Here is a 19,302-nt window from a genome sequence, read left to right on the forward strand (position 1 = left end):
TTTTTTCAGGGACTTCAAATCAATTTATATTATATTAGACAATGGAAGTCCGAACTGATGAAATACTAACATAACCTATCCTAATCAACATATGAAATCTGAAGTGAAAACTAACGTATTTTAGAATGCTTCATTTGGAAAAAAAACATCTACCCTCAACATCTAACCTGACTTCTGAATTCGAAAACGAACTCATGTTAGTATGTTGAAATAATTCTTAATTCTGAACATCTAGCATGAGTTCGTTTTTGAATTCGGAAGTCAGGTCAGATGTTGAGGGTAGATGCTTTCTTTCAAATGAAGCATTTCAAAATACATCATTTTTCACTTCAGATTTCAGGTAACATATTTTGGTTAGAATAGATTATGTTAGGTTAGTTCAGATGAAAAATACTTGATTTTATTTCATTAATTTCTGATGTGTTTAATAGAAACTACAAACATCTAATTTCAGCTACAATCAACCCCGTCGGTTGTAGTTTGAGGACAATTGTTATTTTATGGTTTGAAGTTTTGTAATCGTATCTTTTTTGCTATAGGTACTTCAAAAGAATTTAAAATATAGTGATATATGTGATAGTATTATGTAATACTTGATGAAAATCCATGACTTATCTAAATAATAAAAATTGACATCGAGAAATACTTGAAATATGAGAAAAGAATTATAAATAGTTGATTATATTAATTTAAATCATAAAAGAAATGATAAAAATCATCAATATCCACTAGCAGAAACACCTTATTCAAGAGACAATCTTTAACATGATTAGGACCTTGAGAACAAAATAACTTTAGATTAAGGAAACGTGCTTCTGTTCACTATGAAAAGGAGGAGTCTGGCCAAATGCGTTCGATTGAGAAGCAACGGCCATATAAATTAAAGAAGAAGCTAACTTCAGGTTCGTGACAGTGTGCGCACGCATCATAAAAATTTACTTCTTTCCAACCACGACATCCACATGCTATCTTTGAGAACGGCCGTTACTGGCATAGAGCGTCCAGTGTCGCGATGGGAGAGGAAGTAACTGAACTTAGCCATTTAATATTTTGGTTTTTCAAAAAAGTAACCAACAGAGAAAATAAAGACTGGCAACTGTATTCACGAAATTTATTCAAGTGTTTTTGAACCTACTACACGTGTTTTGTATCAGTCCAAATGAAATATATATATAGGTATAAATATTTTTTTATCGTGGTGGCTGATATTTATCAACAAGTTTTTGATTGAAAGAGAATTTACTGTGATTATAAGTGATAAAAGTGGTTTTTGCATATTACTTTGAGTAAGTTTGTAGAATTTGAGGTTAGTTGAAGGTATGTATCATTTTTTCACAATAAACTATAATAAATGTTAACATTGTTATTTAATATGTGATGAGTGTAAAAATGACTCAATGAATCAATAATAGATAAAAATAGCAAGTGTCTGGAAAAAAACAATTATTATTCCAAATATTAAATTAAATGTTTCTTTCATGAGATAATCTCAAAATTTGAAAGATTGTCCCATACATGACAATAGTATCAAAATAAATTTCAATAAATATTTGGAATACATGAATAATTAAATAAATTACAGCGAGAAACAAAATAAAACGAAGTAGGTATAACTTCTTACGTGTGTAAATAAATACACTCTTTTCAATAAAAAAAACTCTTATTGAATTTAGTCTTTATAGTAACTCACCTAATCAGTCTAGTCCCAAATCATTTCGGTATTCGTGAAGTACACATTTAAATAAGATCGCAACTAGATGTAAACTATCAAGTCATATGCATTATTTTTGAAAGAGACTAAAGAAAAACATATAAAAATGAACCCAACTTGGACTTATGGATAAATTTCACAAATTCATCGAGTTTCCATATGAAGGCTCATTTCATTTCTACGTATCTTCAATAAAAAATTCTACCTACTTCTACTAATGAAAGTTAGTACAGGTACTCGAGGTACAAACTTTAGTGAATGATTCTAGAGAAAATTTCATATAGGTATTGCCTATATTGCTAGGTCAATTCGACAAGCAATTTTGTCAGGTAGATTCGACAGGTAACTTGAAATCACAATGATTCTAGTATTTAAAAGGTTGACGGTAATACTTCTTCATTCTATATGTGCTCTTCATTTGGGTGATAAAGTTTTCTTTCTTCATTCGAAGTGTTTATCTCATTAAAATGATCAGAAAATAATATATATTTTTGATACAAATTGGGATTAGTGATATTGCAATACTGAAATTTGGAGAGTGGTGAGTACAATGATATTTATTTTATTTATATTCGAATCATAGTTCAAAATTGTTGTTTTGAGTTCGAGTTACGACTAACACACGATGGTCTGGATTTTTCAATTTGGCCTGAGAGTTTCGATCATCTCCTGATAATGCTAAATTGGTTAGCGAAACGCTTTCTGCGAGCCACATGTTTGTAATTGATTGGTCTAAGGCTTGGCAGCTGTAAAAATGATCTGCTCCACTTTTTCTGTAACAAACATCGATCCTTGCTACCTAGCGAGGCAAACTGAGACTTACTATCACTCAACTATCTAGTATATTTCTCATCTAGCATCTTTATGCGATTGGATGTCGCTTCCCAATAGACCTTACAACATTATTTTATTGATTCTTGCGAAATAGCCAAGGAGGGTTGTTTTTCTATTCGTCGTATAAGTCTCTTCTTTCGAAGAGGGCCATGTTGATAGAATCAAAAAATCTATAATGAAAGGCTATAATTTTTTCTCAATTATGTAACCATTTCCATCGTCATGTCCCCATTAATGTTACTGGAGTTTTTTCCCCAACACCAAATCGTTATTTTCAACACCTTGACACGTGTTTCGATCACCAAGTGATCATCTTCAAAGAGGAAGAAAAAACTCCAGTAATATTCATTACTACACCAAAGGTTCCAAACAGTGCATCATATGTAACCACTGAGTGATTTTATTCCATTACGTCAAACACTACCGACGAAAGTGACCTATAGCTTTTTTGCAGTTCAGCGACAGTCGACTGGAAGAAGTGGACGCAGAGATTTTCAGAGAATAACAATGAGTAAGATAGAAGAGCTGGTACAATACAACCTTCTGGCGACCACGATTGTTCCGCCTCCATCCCGCCAGTGCGGGTCATATAGTATCCGGATCGAACAGGGAAGAAGCGGTGATGAGTTTTATTTTACTAAATATGATCCTCTAGGATCACACCAAGAAGTGACAAATTATTTTCATAACGGATCTTACCACAGAAAGGATTATTCTGGTAGTCATAGGATATTGCGCAGGAATGACACTTATTGTCAATTACCTCCACGAATAAATTCAAGACGAAGAGAGAACATTCCACAAAATTCAACATATCAAGTGGCTCAACTTAATTCAGTATCGGGTCACAGAAGAGTTTCAAGAATGTTACAGCCTTCGCCTTGTTTTATCGCTTTGGGCGTTTCGGAGAGAACGTTTGAGTTATTACTTCTCAGTTATGTGATCTCTCCCAATTTATTATTGAGTTTAGGGTATCCAGTCGAGCCAGTAAGTAGTTCAACAAGGAAAAAATCTCATAGCGTTAGCTTTCCGGTTCATGAAGGAAGATTAAATATCAATGCCCAGGAGTTCAGGCCTACAGAAAAATGTTTGATGAGGACATGCTGCAGGTGCCAGAAAATATTTTTCACGACTGCAAACGCCTACATTACGCAGGAGAAGTGTTACCACCATTGGGGTAAAAGGCGTCGATGTAATAATCCATCGCATGAAAATTATAGATACTTCATTCACGATTGCTGCTATCAAAAATTTGGTTCCTTGGGTTGCACGGAGAGTCATCTTCATGTATGGAATGGATTCGAAAATAACGATATAGAAGATCCTTATTATGGATATGCAATAACCAAACGGAAGCAAGATTTTCAAGTCGGTGAAACTAGTGGAGTTTATGCATTGGACTGTGAAATGTGTTACACAGTGAGAGGATTGGAGTTGACAAAAGTCACCGTTGTCCGTATGGATGGAGGCTTAGTTTATGATTCTTATGTGAAGCCGAATCATGATATTGTAGACTATAATACTCGCTTTTCTGGTATAACGGCCCAGGATATGGAAATCAATGCCCCAAAAAGAATACACGAAGTGCAAAATGACCTATTGCAGTTCATAGGAGCAAGCACAATTTTAATTGGCCATTCCTTGGAGAATGATTTGCGAGCCCTGAAAATTGCACATAACAATATAGTAGATACCGCCCTTGTGTTTGGACACGAAAAGGGGCTTCCCTATCGAAAGGCGCTGAAAGAATTAGCATCAACGGTGCTACATCGCAATATACAGTCCAGTACAGAAGGTCATAACAGTTACGAAGATGCCGCTGCATGCATGGATCTCATGTTGTGGCGTGTAAAAAACGATTTTTGTTTCTGAAGCTGCATAACATTCCTGTTTCTAATTTTTCAGTTTTGTTTCTTTCAATAAAAAATTTACAATGTTCATAATTATTCGAACTAAAAATATCATTATTTTTTCTCTCACTATTTATTGTGTATTGAAGCTGAAGTGAAGCTGTTTAAATTGTGGCGTGTGAAAAAGATTTTCTTTCCTGGGACTGTTTTGTTTTAAGATGAATGGTGTTTGGGAAAAACTCCAGTAATATTCATTACTACACCAAAGGTTCCAAACAGTACATCATAAGTATAAATTCGCAATTGTTATCATTGGAAATAAAAATAAAATTTGATATCATTGTTTCGTCTCTCAGCACTTACCATTCTCTCATCGAAGTGTTGCTTTGTGCAATGAGAATTTTCATCTTTGAAATAAAATTTCAGAGGAAAATTTTGGTGTGAATAATACACATTTTTCACAAAAATGAAGTACAGTAAGTTTCTTTTATTCTTTAATTGATGAATCTTGAGCGCCAAAAACTATTGATCAATAAATTGAAGGGTATTGTACATTCGTTTACTAAATTCATGTCGGACCCATATTTTGATGAAAGAAGTGTGATGGTCCAAAAGTTTCATTCAGAAATTGTCATAAAATAAATTTCTCACGAAGATATATTGATTTTTGAAAAATGAGTTAGTTGGTTTTGACAGTGAAGTGAGAACCGTTTTCTTTTTAGGTATTGTATAACCAGAATATTTGTTTTTCCAACGTTTGTATTATTTTTGTTGATTATATGTCAAAATATCATTCAGAAAAGTTGTTCAGGGTGAAGAGTTATGGCTTGTTACAATTTCAGTATCTTTCAGTGTTATTTACGTTGAATTTTCAAATAAATATAATGTATATTTTTCAGTTGGCAGTTCAATCAAAGTATCTGAATATTCTCAAAAAAATTTTGACGTATTATGAAAAAAAAATATATCAACTAAAGGCCGTCAAATCCGACTTGTTTTCCAGGAACTGAACATTTTCGTGAAATTAATTTCTCACCAAGTAGAGCTTGTATGAAATTAAAAAATTTCAATTTCATCGTATCTTCTATTCTGAGAAATGCGCGAAAGTCACTCACCTAACACTCACTCATTCACCTTGTTCTCCATACTGCGTAGTCCTAGGAAGTTGGAAAAGGTGATTCTTTCCGTGGGTTGGGCTACCTATCGGGCGTATCTCCAAATGGCGGATAGGGGAACGGCCAAGAGAATGGAGGCCCTGTGTGAGAAGCCAATGTGGCCTTACGGACAGGGTCGCCGAACTCCTGTGGTCAAAGGCAGATATAAGTAGGATGAGGGGGACTAAAACTCCCCAAAAGTCTAAACAAAATATGACACCGTGGACCAGCCTACCTAAGCTAAGGTGTAAGGAATTGTGCCGACAGCTGAATGGCCACAGGGTGATATGAGGTTACGAACGATCCCCTTGGGGAATAAGGCGAAACCTCATTGTAATCAGCCTACCTCTTTCTTTGCTACTCGTAGGAACACACATTAATGAAACAAAAACGACAGTAATGTCGATGCACCTTCCAAAACCTTCGCGGAGGACACCGTGTCTACCTCAAGGTTGCCAAAGAGAGTGTGTGTTTGGCGAGTCTTGGCCTACACCTGCCAAAATAAAAGAGATGTCACCTAGTGACCTGTCCACCTTCCTGGAAAGGAGAGGATGGACGATGACCTAGGATGACAACTCCTCGGGAGGATGCACAATGGGTCACATGTGGCCCAAGTGCTATGGGTATACACTCACCATCCGTACTATTTCATACCAATGTAGCGCGGAATGTATTAAATACGAATTTATTGAAAATGCTGCGAACCCATCTTCATACGATGAAGCCTTCAGAATCATTCGAATGAAAGGCATCCAGATAGAAAAGACAAAAATATTGCCTATTTTCAAAAGTTGGAGAAGAATCACAGTGCTCAGGCAAGTGTATCATAACTTTTTTAGCGGCTGCTAAGCAAGACGATGACGGACTTCGAGCTTCTTACAGTATCTCTTTGTTAATTGCTTGAACAGGTAAATTACATACCACTGAAGAAGAGTTAATTTTACCGGCAATAAAAGAAGTAATAACTGCGGTACTACATGAACTGGCGGCAGATGTTATCCATAAAATCCTTTTAAGCAACAATTCTGTGCAATCACGAATTGATGAAATGGCTGAAAATATTGAAGAGTCGTTGTGCAATCATCTGAAAACTTGTACGTTCTCAATTTACCTCGATGCGTCCACTTTACAAACTAATGAAGCATTGTTGCTGTCTCATGCACGATTTATTGAAGACAAAAAAATATATCAAGAACTATTATATGCTAAACTATATGATACACTGAAAAAATTTTTTAATGAGAAAGACACTCCCTTGAACAGTATTATGTCAACTGCTACGAATGGCGCTCCAGCTTTGACAGGATGTCATGAATGCTTTATTGTGTACTTGAGAAACTAAATTTCAGATGTAATCGCCGTACATTGCGTCATTCATCGACTACATTTTTTAGTTGATAGAAATTTAAGTGAATGGCTGTTTCAATCACTGCAATAGGTCATCAAAGCAGTCAATAAAATCCAAAGAAGCTCTTTAAATGACAGACTATTTAATCAGCTTTGTGTTGCTAATGATGAAGACTTCCCCCAATTGATGTTTCACACAGAAGTGTGTCTGTCAGATAACATAAACACGAATTCTCAGAATACAATATTCATTCTCAGCCCATAACGAACATCAATACACAACACATGGGCACTCCAACAATGTCTAGCTGTGACCGATCTAGGGTTACTCCACATCTCAACATTAATCATCTCCTACATTCGGCCATCCTGCAAAAGGTCTTTCCTCAGACCTTATCCTGACCTGAGAACAAAATAAATATTAGAAAAATTCAACAGAGCAACGTTTATTCAATGGTGACGTTCACCAAAAGTAACGTTTACCTTCTCTACTTACAGAGCAACGTTTGCTCAATAGTGACGTTCACCAAAGGTAACGTCACTTACAGAGCAACTTTTTCTCAATAGTAACGTTCACATTTTCCTTTTCTATTTACAGAGCAACGTTTGCTTAATGGAGACGTTCACCAAAGGCACCGTTTTCCTTTTCTACTTACACAGCAACGTTTGCTTAATGGTGACGTTCACCAAAGGTAACGTTTACCTTTTCTACTTACAGAGCAACGTTTGCCTAACTTACTTTTGAATTTCTTGTATGCTTATCCATTTTTTAAGATGATCTGGAGACGTAACTGTTCTTGAGTGTCTATAACCTTCTTTGAGATCTTCTACTTCGAAAGGATCATCAATCAAAACTTTCGTGACTTTAAAAGGACCTTTATATTTTGCATTAAGTTTTTTGCTTGCACCTGTGGCTTTGAAAACTTGTTATTTGAACCATAACCAAATCACCCACGTTATACCTTATTGCATTACGTCTCAATCGATCATATCGTTGCTTATGCAATTTTCGATCTTCTGTTATATGCTTCGAGATTCTATTTCAAAATTGGTTGGGATCTAGGCGGTCAATCGAATATTTCACACTAAATAATAATTTTACTTCCATTCCATGGTTTGGACTGAATTCAGTCAATGACTCTATTGGTGTAGCTTTGATACCTTTATTGTGGCTAGTATTTATTGCATATTGAATTTGTTTTATATGTGAATCCCACTCCATAGGATCTTTTCTGGCAACAGTAGTTGAAAGCGCATTTACTATTGTTTGATTGTAGCGTTCACATTGTCTGTTACTCCTTGGAGTAGCAACAGCATTCAGAATATGTTTAATTCCATAATTTTCGCAAAAATTTCGAAAACTGCCAGAAGTAATAGCTGATCCTCTATCACTGATTATTTTTGTAGGTGATCCAGAAAGATATATTAGGCTAGTCATTGCTTTAATGGCATGCTTGCTCTTTTGTCTGCGTAGAGCTTCTATTACATTGCATTTGCTGATTTCGTTGATTTCCCTTTCCAAATATTCTATAGTTGTTCCAATAAAGACACTTTTACTTAACTTCAAAGTGAGGTTATGTTGTCTCAATTTTGACAAGACCATATGTAAACGTTCAAGCCCCTGGTCAACGGAGGTATATGGGATTACAATGTCATCAATGCATGAAAAAGCAATATTATTCCTGAGATCTCCCAAAACGGTATTGATTAAAGTTTGAAAAACCGACGGGGCATTCGTGAGCCCGAAAGGCATTTGAAAAAACTCATAATGCCTATCTGGAATGACAAACACTGTATTAGCTATAGAATTTTCTGCCATAGGTACCTGATAATATCCAGAAGCCAGATCAAGGGTTGCGAAATATTTATAACCACCCAACTTGTCAATTTGTTCATATATTATAGGAAGTGGATATTTAGCTTCAATAGTGATATAATTCAATTTCCGAAAATGTACGCACATACGATATTCACCAGTCTTCTGACAGGACGACATGACAGGACTGGCGTATGAGGACACAGATTCACGAATTATACCGTTTTCTAAAAAGTTCTCGACTCATATTACGTAATATATCTTTTTCAGTTTCAGGAATACGGTGACATTTGATGACCATTTCAACTGTGTTTGTTCTACCCAATTGTTTTGAGGAATGAGAAATGCGATCTGAAAATGTTTGAAGAAGTCTTTCACATCGCTTTCTATCACTTTTGTTAACATTGTCACATTTTATTTCTCGAAATGTCCCTTCACTATCGTGAACATCTATCAAATGAATGAAATGTTCATTTTGATCTTGATGAACAGGACGACTATCAAATGAAGGAGTTCGGTAACTAGCACTAGGGACTGTGATTTGAGATGGCATATCTCCCATGGTATTCAAATAAGCATATAATAAATTAGCATCATTATACTGGGGTGATCTAACAGTACGAGCTGAATTTCCATTCGTAATACCACCTATTAAATCATCAATTAAATCCTCATCAGGAATTGCCAAATTGAGTGCCCTCGATTTTGACAACTTTTGAGAACAATAGTCGCCTAAGTTTTGACCAGGTTTTGTTTCATAATTAGCAGCACTCTTTAGCAAATTAGAAAGTGAAACAGACTTATGGAATTGAAGTTTCATTAAACGTTTTACTTCTTCCCAACGTGCGTCATGTTTGGCATTTTCGTCAAACCACTGCCGTGCGTTGCCTCTCAACCTTCCCGATATCAACCGTATTATTGAATCATCATCCCAACCAACATTGCAGCCAGATGATCGACTCCACCAAACAATTGTTCTACCACTGAGTCATCTTGAGACGGATCGAATAGAGGTACCAGAAACTCGTCACCTGTTTGACGAGTGTACTTGACCCGCCTTTGTTTCAATCTTTCCAATTCAGATTTCAATCTTTTCAATTCCTGTTTCATGATACTGTCACTATCACTACTAGTACTACTTGGGGAAATACGCCTATTTCGGGAAATCGACTTTTTCTTGCCTTCACGTTTTTTTTTCACCCATTTTCACTTCAAAAATTTGTACAGTATTACGAAGGACGTATTTAGATTATAATTCCACCGCTGTCTTTGCCAGGTAACATAAACACGAAGTCCCAGAACAAAATATTAATTCTTATCCCATAACGAACGTTAATACACAACACATGTGCTGGGATGACGTCACAACGATCTACCATATGCAGTCTCGATTCTCAGGAATGGCAAGATCGTGGTATCATGGTTCATCAAATTATCCTAATTATTGGCGGGACTGTAAAGCCCTGATTATGAAAACATTCCCAGATCAGGTGGACTATGCTCTAGTTTTGAGAAAAATATTAAACAGGATAAAGCGGCCAGATGAAACCATGACTAATTATTATTTCACTAAAATGGAACTCTTTATAACATGCCAAATATTAGGGAGACATGCTGTGTCATGTATCATCGATGGAATCACTGAAGTTACGACTCAAAACGGTGCTCGAGCAGCACGTCACCTAACACCCGAGGCCCTGTACGAAGAATATCTTTCTGTTATGGGACGACAAGTCGGGTAATATCATGTGTAGTATTAGACGAGTGCTAAAAACCAGACTTTAGACAATCATTGTCTTTCAAACAGCGTCTACCGACTAGAAGAACTGGAAACCAAAATCGTACAATGTTTCAACTGCAAAATGTTGGACCACTACCAGTCGGAATGTCCCCGAATACGTCTGGAATGTCGTTGGTGTCATTTATTGGGCCCCGAAGAATCCAAGTGTAAGTTTGGCCAACGACCACAATTACGTAAACATGGAAATATATCAAACGAGGATTAGTCTACTGATGTTTTATAAGTACCTATCGTATACTACTCGAATATAATATGCTATTTCATTGAATGCGTTTTTAACGGGGAACCCTTGAGAGGTTATGTTGATGCCCGGTGTGCAGCGGTTACGATAAAAATGTCAGGATTTCAAAACTTGAACCTACAGAGTGAACCTACTATAGTGTGTTTACGAGGTTATGGAGGTGGGTCGATTAGTGTTCTCACAAAGGTACGAATTACTCTGGCAGTTGATTTGGCGATCGCAAACGTCGAAGCACTCGTGGTCCCAGACAACGTTCAAAATGTTTCTATAATTGTAGGGCAGCCATCCATGAATCACGAAAAGGTAACGGTTGTTATTCAGGGTAGCTAAATTAGATTATTCAATCGCAGTCAGAACGTGTCATTTGACTTGAGCAAATTACTCGCAAGGAAAGTGAATATATTAGCCAGAGAAACTACGAAACTACGGTTATACCTCCCTTTCACATAGGCCATATATCAACTTATATTAAAGATGATTTCAATGACGTTTTTATCAATATTCGGTATAGAGATTGGCCAGGCCTATCTCACATTTTACAACGATGCATTACGAATGCTAGTAGTTGCGGTTACCCTGACTATGTCAGACAGAGATGTGTGGTACAAAAAAAGGTAGGGTCGTAGCTAGGTAAGTAACATGCTTCGATGATGCTTCCACTCCATTATTAATATATATGCAGACTGAAATCAAGAATTGCAAACCGCTGACTTTGGCGAACATCGAAAACCAACTTAATCCAAATCTGACTGTTCATGAAAGGGAAATACAGAGGATGTTTGCTTTAACCCTCAGCGAATTGGGTAGAACGAATGTTCTCTGTATCTGTAGAGTAGTGAGGGCGAGTGTAAGCCCACAGCACTTAGACCACATGAGACCCATTGTACATCCTCCCGAGGAGTTGTCCTCCAAAGTCACCGTCCATCCTGTTCTTTCCAGGAAGGTGAACAGGTCACTTGGAGATATCTACTTTATATATGCAGGTGTAGGCCAAGACTCGCCGAACACACACTCTCTTATTGACAATAACCCCGAGCACTCGCAAAGGACATGCCTGACAGTCTCATCTTCCTGTTCACTCATCCTACATAGAAGTGTGTCCTCTAACCATATATTACGGAGGTGTTTCCTCAGTTGACAGTGGCCAGTCAGAAATTCTACTGTCAAGCATAGATTTCTCCTGATCATCGCCAAATATTTCTTCGGTGCCAGCTTCCCAGGGTCGCCCAGGGTGATCCTGGCAATATTGCATCCTTTGATTCCATCCCATCTCTTTAGGAATTGAGCATGGGAGTAACATTTGGCTAGTTCCGCAATTGTCGAAGTCATCAGGCAGTAGGTGCCACTGGGTCCTAAAATTCTTAGTCCAGCCGCTCCCTTGGCTAAAGAGTCGGCAATACGATTACCTTCACTCCTGTCGTGCCCTTCAACCCACCTCAGGATAATGTTATTATCTACCGAGGCTCTGACTAAATCTTGGTGGCACTCTAGTACTAGCCCTGAGGTAACACGTTGTCTATTCAAGGCTAATAGAGCTTGTCTGCTGTCAGTGCAAATGTTTTTGCCAGAAATTCCTTTTCTGATTTCTGTATATATATATATATATATATATATATATATATATATATATATATATATATATATATATATATATACAGTGTGACCCATTTAAAATGGAACCACCCCTGTAGAATGTGCATTTTTCAATCAATCTCATTTTTTTTTTATTGAAATATTAAGCATGAAAAACTGTATCTTGACACTAACTTTCACAATTTCAGTTTCATTTCCAAGGCACTCTATGGTTTTTTTTGTTTGTCAAAAACGGCAAAAGTTTATTAGGCAATTTTTGTTTTCAAATTTGACTACACCACTGGATTCGTAGTCGTTATAAATCAAAACTGTCAAATTTTCATTAAAAAATATTTGTTAACAACGAAGTTACAACAACTTCAATTTTGGAAACAAAGTATTTGTTTGTAATTTTTATTCAGATTATAGACACATTTGAGATCTGACAACACTGTCATCACCAAGTAGAACACCAGTGAATTTGTACAGTGAAAATCCGAAGTCAACAGCTCAATGCGTTCTACAGTTATAACTCCTGAAAATATGGTAATGTGAGAGATTTGTGGTGCAAGCATTTTGTAATAAAAATCTGACTACGCCACTGGATTTGTGGATAATATTCCCTTAAAATCATTCATTTGAGTGTAGGTTACGAGAAGTGTATTCTAGAATAACAGAAAATTAAAAATTCATTTTCAAGTTATGCAGTACTTAGTACATTCTTCCGCATAGCCGCTAAAATCAAATTGATTTAAAGCATGGAAATCATTTATTCAATAATAACACAGAGAGCAGGACAAAAATTGTTCCCTGTAAATTCTTCATAACTCAGCTAAAACAATCTTTTAGAGGAGATATCAATAATTTGAGGAAGCTGAACTCATTATGCAAAGGTTTTATAATAAATCAACAGTAGGCTGTGATTTTGACAGTTAATCATAAATAAAATAATAGTTGTTAGTTACGTGCATTTAATAATGGCTTTGCAATTATCATTAGAAGAAAGAATTGAAATTGTGAGAATTTCTGGGGACAATTATCATAGTGAAAGAGAAGCAGCTAGGATATTTAATCACAGACATCCAAATCGACTTCCCATTGACAGAAGCACCGTCAGTAAAATTAACAAAACATTTAAAGAAACCGGTGCAGTCAGCAAACATATTTTAAAAAATAATCACCGAAGAAGAAATTTAAACGAAGGTGCTGTTTTAGATTATTTTAGAAACCACCCAAACAGAAGTTTACGAGTCGCCAGTTTGGATTTAAACTTACCGAGAGAGACTATTCGACGATGTCTTAAACAAAACAAAATGAGAGCATTTAAACCTAAATTTCTTCACTCTTTAAAGGCAGGTGATGAAGTGAAACGTATGGAATTTTGTTTGTGGGCACAAGGCTAGTACCTGAATACAAGAAATTTTTTAAACTGCATAATGTTTAGTGATGAAGCTTCTTTCAGCACCAATGGGGTAGTTTCATCGCAAAATGCTCGGTATTGGGCTACGGAAAATCCGCACTGGATCATAAATTGTAAAAGTCAATATTCCGAAAAAGTTAACGTTTGGTGTGGTATAGTACAAAATAGAATAATAGGTCCATATTTTTTTGATGGAAACATAAACGGGCAAATTTTTTTGGAATTTCTAAATAACCAATTATCGGACGAAATAGATGAAATGCCTCTTGCGGAACAAGTAAATTTATATTTTCAGCTCGACGGCTGTTCCGTGCACAATTCGAGGATTGTTAAAGAGTGGCTAAATAACCAGTTTCCAAATCATTGGATAGGACGAGGTAGTGACTTAATTGAATGGCCACCTAGATCGCCTGATCTAACAATATTAGACTTTTTTCTGTGGGGTATTCTGACACAAAAAGTATACAGAACAAGACCAACGAATCGAGCTGAACTCATGCAAAGGATACGACAAGCTTGTGCCGTAATTACAGTTCAACAAATAAGAAATAGTGTAAACAATATTCGGAAGAGATACGATAAATGTATTGAACTTAATGGAGGTTTGGTAGAAGCCACAAAAATTTGAATGTTTAGTTTTAAATCAATGTTTATTTTAGTATCAGTTTTTTCTTAATGGCAATTAATTGTTGAATAAATACTTTGAAACTTGTTCGTATACATTTTGTTTTCATCAGCTATAGAAGAAGGTAGAGTAAGTTCAGAATCTCATAAAATGTGATTTTCCAGGTGCGCTGTTACAAAAGTACTATTATTTATTATTGGGAAACTTCCAAAAAGCTTACAAGTATGACCATTAATACTTCCAGATTCTATTAAGATTTGGTAAAAGCGCAATTGGGAGATCCCTGAACTTGGTCTACTACTGCGTAACTTGAAAATGAACTTTTAATTTTCTGTTATTCAATTATTCAATTTTCATTTTAATTTTCACTTCTCGTAACCTACACTCAAATGAATGATTTTAAGGAAATATTATCCACAAATCCAGTGGCGTAGTCAGATTTTTATTACAAAACGCTTGCACCACAAATCTCTCACATTACCATATTTTCAGGAGTTATAACTGTAGAACGCATTGAGCTGTTGACTTCGGATTTTCACTGTACAAATTCACTGGTGTTCTACTTGGTGATGACAGTGTTGTCAGATCTCAAATATGTCTATAATCTGAATAAAAATTACAAACAAATACTTTGTTTCCAAAATTGAAGTTGTTGTAACTTCATTGTTATCGAATATTTTTTAATGAAAATTTGACAGTTTTGATTTATAACGGCTACGAATCCAGTGGTGTAGTCAAATTCGAAAACAAAAATTGCCTAATAAACTTTTGCCGTTTTTGACAAACAAAAAAAACCATAGAGTGCCTTGGAAATGAAACTAAAATTGTGAAAGTTAGTGTCAAGATACAGTTTTTCATGCTTAATATTTCAATAAAAAAAAATTGAGATTGATTGAAAAATGCACATTCTACAGGGGTGGTTCCATTTTAAATGGGTCACACTGTATATATATACTCACATAGCTAACAGTCACAAAAAACACCCTATATCAACAGAAATAGCCATGAGGATATTTTTTTTTATGATTTCAACAATAAAGTGCCGCCAGATGAAAAAAAACAAATAGCGTAAATATTTTTAATGAAAATAACGGAATTACATTCAAGTTTTCACGCAAATTAACTAAAACTAAGACCTAATATTTCAATTTGAATCTTAGTTGCCATGGAAATGATATTACACTTTGACACTTGTGAAACATTTAAGTGTACTATTGTCAACAATATTCACCTTACAGTTCTTCGTATTAGTTTGTGTCATGGCTGCAAGACTTAGCGTAAGAAAGAAAATTGAAATTGTACGCCTTTCGGGAGATGACGTTAGAAGAGCTAGAGAGGTTTGTAGAGTATTCAATGAGAGACATCCAGATCGTCCTCGTATTAGCTGCGGTACGGTGAATAAAATAAATAAAATATTCAATGAAACTGGTGCAGTATCAAAAATAATGTTAAAAAGTAATCCTGTACAAAGACGAAACAGGAATGACAGGATCAAATCATTTTAAATTATTTCGGAAATAATCCTAATGCCAGTATAAGGAATGCCATTTTAGATTTGAATATTCTACGAGAAACTATTCGGAGATGTCTCAAGGCGAAGAATATTAAATCTTTCAAGCCAAAATTTTTACACACACTTCAAGAAGGCGACGAAGCAAGACGCCTGGAATATCGTTTATGGGCCCAAGGGGAATATTTAAAGAATAGAAATTTCCTAAAAAATATTTTATATACCGACGAAGCCACTTTCACTACAAATGGAGTAGTGTCATCACAGAATTGTCGCTATTGGGCAGCGGATAATCCTAACTGGGTAATAAACTGTAAAAGCCAGGTTTCCCAAAAAATCAACGTCTGGTGTAGGATATTGAACGAACGAATTATTGGTCCTTTCTTTTTTGAGGAAAACATAAATGCGCAGAGTTTTTACAAAAACGCAACACGTGTTTCGCCATGCAATGGCTTTTTCAAGCGAATCACGTGTTGTGTTTTTTGAATACGTTACAGTATTTTGAATAGGACAAAAAGTACTTACAAATTAGTCACTGTAGTCATGTTTCCTTCTATCAAAGATAATACATAAGTAACAGATGATTTAGAAAGTCGAAATCAAGCTCTGAAATCTGTTTCATCAAGTTCAGTGAAATAATTTGTCCGATTTCTAATTACACGACGTCTGCGAGGGCGCATAACAGGATTTAATAGATATTTATCAAACTCATCTTCTATAAATTCGAATGAATCCATCATCATTCACTACTCACATCATAAAAAATATTTGCAATAACATCACAGACCCACTGCTGCACCTCATAAATCAGTCATTTCTTAGCGGAGAGTTTCCTGATCTTCTCAAAATAGCTTGTATAATCCCTATTTTCAAAAAAGGCTGCATGAGTGAAGTAGAAAATTATAGACAAATATCCTTGCTAAGTGCATTTTCAAAAATTATAGAAAAAATTCTCTACTGCCGCATTCTACCATATATTGAAGGGAACAAAATTTTTACAGATTGTCAACATGGATTTAGGCCATCAAAATCAATAGAGACAGCATCCGCACATTTTTTCAAAAATGTATATAAAGAGCTAGATGATGGCAAATATGTTTTAACTCTATTTTTCGACCTATCGAAAGCTTTTGATTCAGTTGACAGGAACATACTGTCTAAAAAATTATATAATATCGGAATAAGAGGATGTCTCCTGAGCTATATCAATTCCTACATGGAAAATAGAAAACTGATTGTAAAATGTAATGAATGCCAATCAGACATGCATGACGTAACTCTCGGTGTTCCACAAGGCTCTATTTTAGGCCCACTACTCTTTTTAATTTATGTTAATGATTTACCAAATCATATTCAATATGGTGCCACCACTTTGTATGCTGACGATACCACTGTTACTGTGTCGGGTGTTACTGAGGAGGAACTTTACCACAAAACTCAGGTAACGCTTGACGAAGTGTATGCGTGGTGTCAAAGAAATAAACTTATTTTAAAACATGGGAAAACGGTTTTTATGAACTTTAACCTTAGGAGGCCATCAACACCTGGCTGTAATTTTGCTCTATCTGAAACAACTAAGTTCCTTGGCACCTTTATAGACAGCAAGTTAACATGGGAACCACACATTGACCACGTCTGCAAGCTGCTTAATAAAGCTTATTTTGCCATTTTACAGCTTAAAGACACAATTGCCAAACAGGGTCTTGTAAGTGTGTACTATGTATTAGCTTATTCACATATTTCATTGAATATATTAACCTGGGGACGATCGAGTCATTTACAGCGCGTCTTTGTTGCTCAGAAAAGATTACTGAGACTGATTTTCAATATAAATCGCTTAGATAGCTGTAAAGAAACTTTTATAAATAATAATATTTTTACGGTACCTAGCATTTACATCTATAAATGTCTGGTGTACGCGAAAACTAATATACTTTCTTTCAATACCTCTGCGGAAAGACACATGTACGATACACGACATAAACAATTATTGTCGATACCTGGGCATAACACAGCTGCATTCAAAAACTCTATACTATAACTGTTATATTTTGTATAACTGTGTTCCTCAGCCTATGAAAGAAATGACGTTATCTTCATTTAAAAATGAAATAAAAAAATATTTGATGCTGAATGTTTTTTATAGTATAGATGAGTTTATAAATAGAAATAAATGACCTGTCAAAGGGAAAATAGGAGGAATGAGGAATCTAAATTAATTCCTCATTGTGTAAACTTTTTGTGTAGTGTAAGTATTTTGTTTTATCCCATATACACCTGACAAATATTTTGTTTTGTATACACCTGTTTTTTTTGTGAAATTGACAAGTATAAGTTATATTATACAATCATATTTGTAAATATGTTCATGTGTGAAAATGTGTTGATTCAGTTTTTATTCATTTTGTTACATGACTCTACATTTATATGTGACATTTGTGATATTATTTGTGTGTGATATTTAAGTGACGTGCCAAATATACACTATTGTATCAAATATTGGTAAATAAATATTCTATTCTATTAAAATCTGTCAGATAGTATTTATCACGCACCGAAACTGAATGTTAGGTTACCAACCACTTTATGAACCAGATATAACTATCAGACACTTGTGAAACGTATAAAATGAGATATCTATCAGATAAGTTGTAATTAAGCTATCAGGAACTTTATCAGTGACTGGTGAAACGGGCCCTTAGGATGGCAGCATTACCTCGAGCACGACAGCTGCGCTCCCAGACGAAGCTTCTGTTCACTATGGAAAGGAGGAGTCTGGCCAAATGCGCTCGACTAAGAAGCAACGGCCATTTAATTTAAAGAAGAAGCTAACTTCAGGTTCGTGACCGTGCGCGCGCGCATTGTAAAAATTTACTCCTCTCCGACCACGACATTCACGTGCTATCTTTGAGGACGGTCGTTACCGACCGTCCTCAAAGTTTTTCAAAAAAAGTAACCAACAGAGAAAGTGAAGACATCTACGTATGTTTGCGTGAGAACTGGCAACTGTATTGCCGATATTTATTCAAGTGTTTTTGAACCTAGGTACTACGCGTGTTTTGTATCAGTCCGAATAAAATATATATAATACTGTATAAGCAATTGTGCCTTTTCCTTTGTTACTTATTTTGGATTCGAGAGGTTTTGTAGACGTAAGGACTCTAGAAGTAACTTATTTAAATTCAAGAGCAACTGGTGAGTTATTTTTTTGTGTAATTTATAGGGTTCCAGTGAGGGGGTCACTATTTCTGATTGAACTTGATGTGGAAGTTAATGAAGTAGCCATTTGCTTCTACATGCAATATTGCTGTCTTGGGCAAGTGAAATCGGTAGCTCCCAACTCAAAATCCCGTCTGAATTCTTCGGAAAAAACCGTAGAACTTGTAGTTGTTAGGAATACTGATTTATTCAAATGGTAATT

At 35.5% G+C, this 19,302-nt stretch overlaps 2 protein-coding genes across 2 annotated transcripts; both read left to right on the top strand.

Moving 5' to 3' along the window:
• The first annotated feature begins 640 nt into the window (after window positions 1–640).
• On the top strand, window positions 641–7,205 carry LOC141484746 (putative exonuclease GOR). Its single transcript, XM_074180072.1, has one exon. The coding sequence runs from the start codon at window positions 3,053–3,055 to the stop codon at window positions 4,415–4,417; it is 1,365 nt and encodes a 454-aa protein (XP_074036173.1). The 5' UTR covers window positions 641–3,052; the 3' UTR covers window positions 4,418–7,205.
• A 10-nt stretch (window positions 7,206–7,215) lies between these two features.
• Window positions 7,216–12,207, top strand: LOC141484594 (uncharacterized). Its single transcript, XM_074179565.1, is given in 2 exon segments — window positions 7,216–10,717; window positions 10,751–12,207. Coding segments are annotated over 2 exon segments (993 nt in total). The 5' UTR covers window positions 7,216–10,058; the 3' UTR covers window positions 11,085–12,207.
• Window positions 12,208–19,302: the final 7,095 nt, after the last annotated feature.

Source organism: Leptinotarsa decemlineata, unplaced genomic scaffold (genome assembly GCF_025532065.1).
Source record: "Leptinotarsa decemlineata unplaced genomic scaffold, Ldec_3_MD MMD2_tig00026282_RagTag_RagTag, whole genome shotgun sequence".
Lineage (NCBI taxonomy): Eukaryota > Metazoa > Arthropoda > Insecta > Coleoptera > Chrysomelidae > Leptinotarsa > Leptinotarsa decemlineata.

What these genes read in the sequence shown, in the direction of transcription:
- LOC141484746 (XM_074180072.1), top strand. Translation starts at nt 3,053, where the DNA reads ATGAGTAAGATAGAAGAGCTGGTACAATACAACCTTCTGGCGACCACG.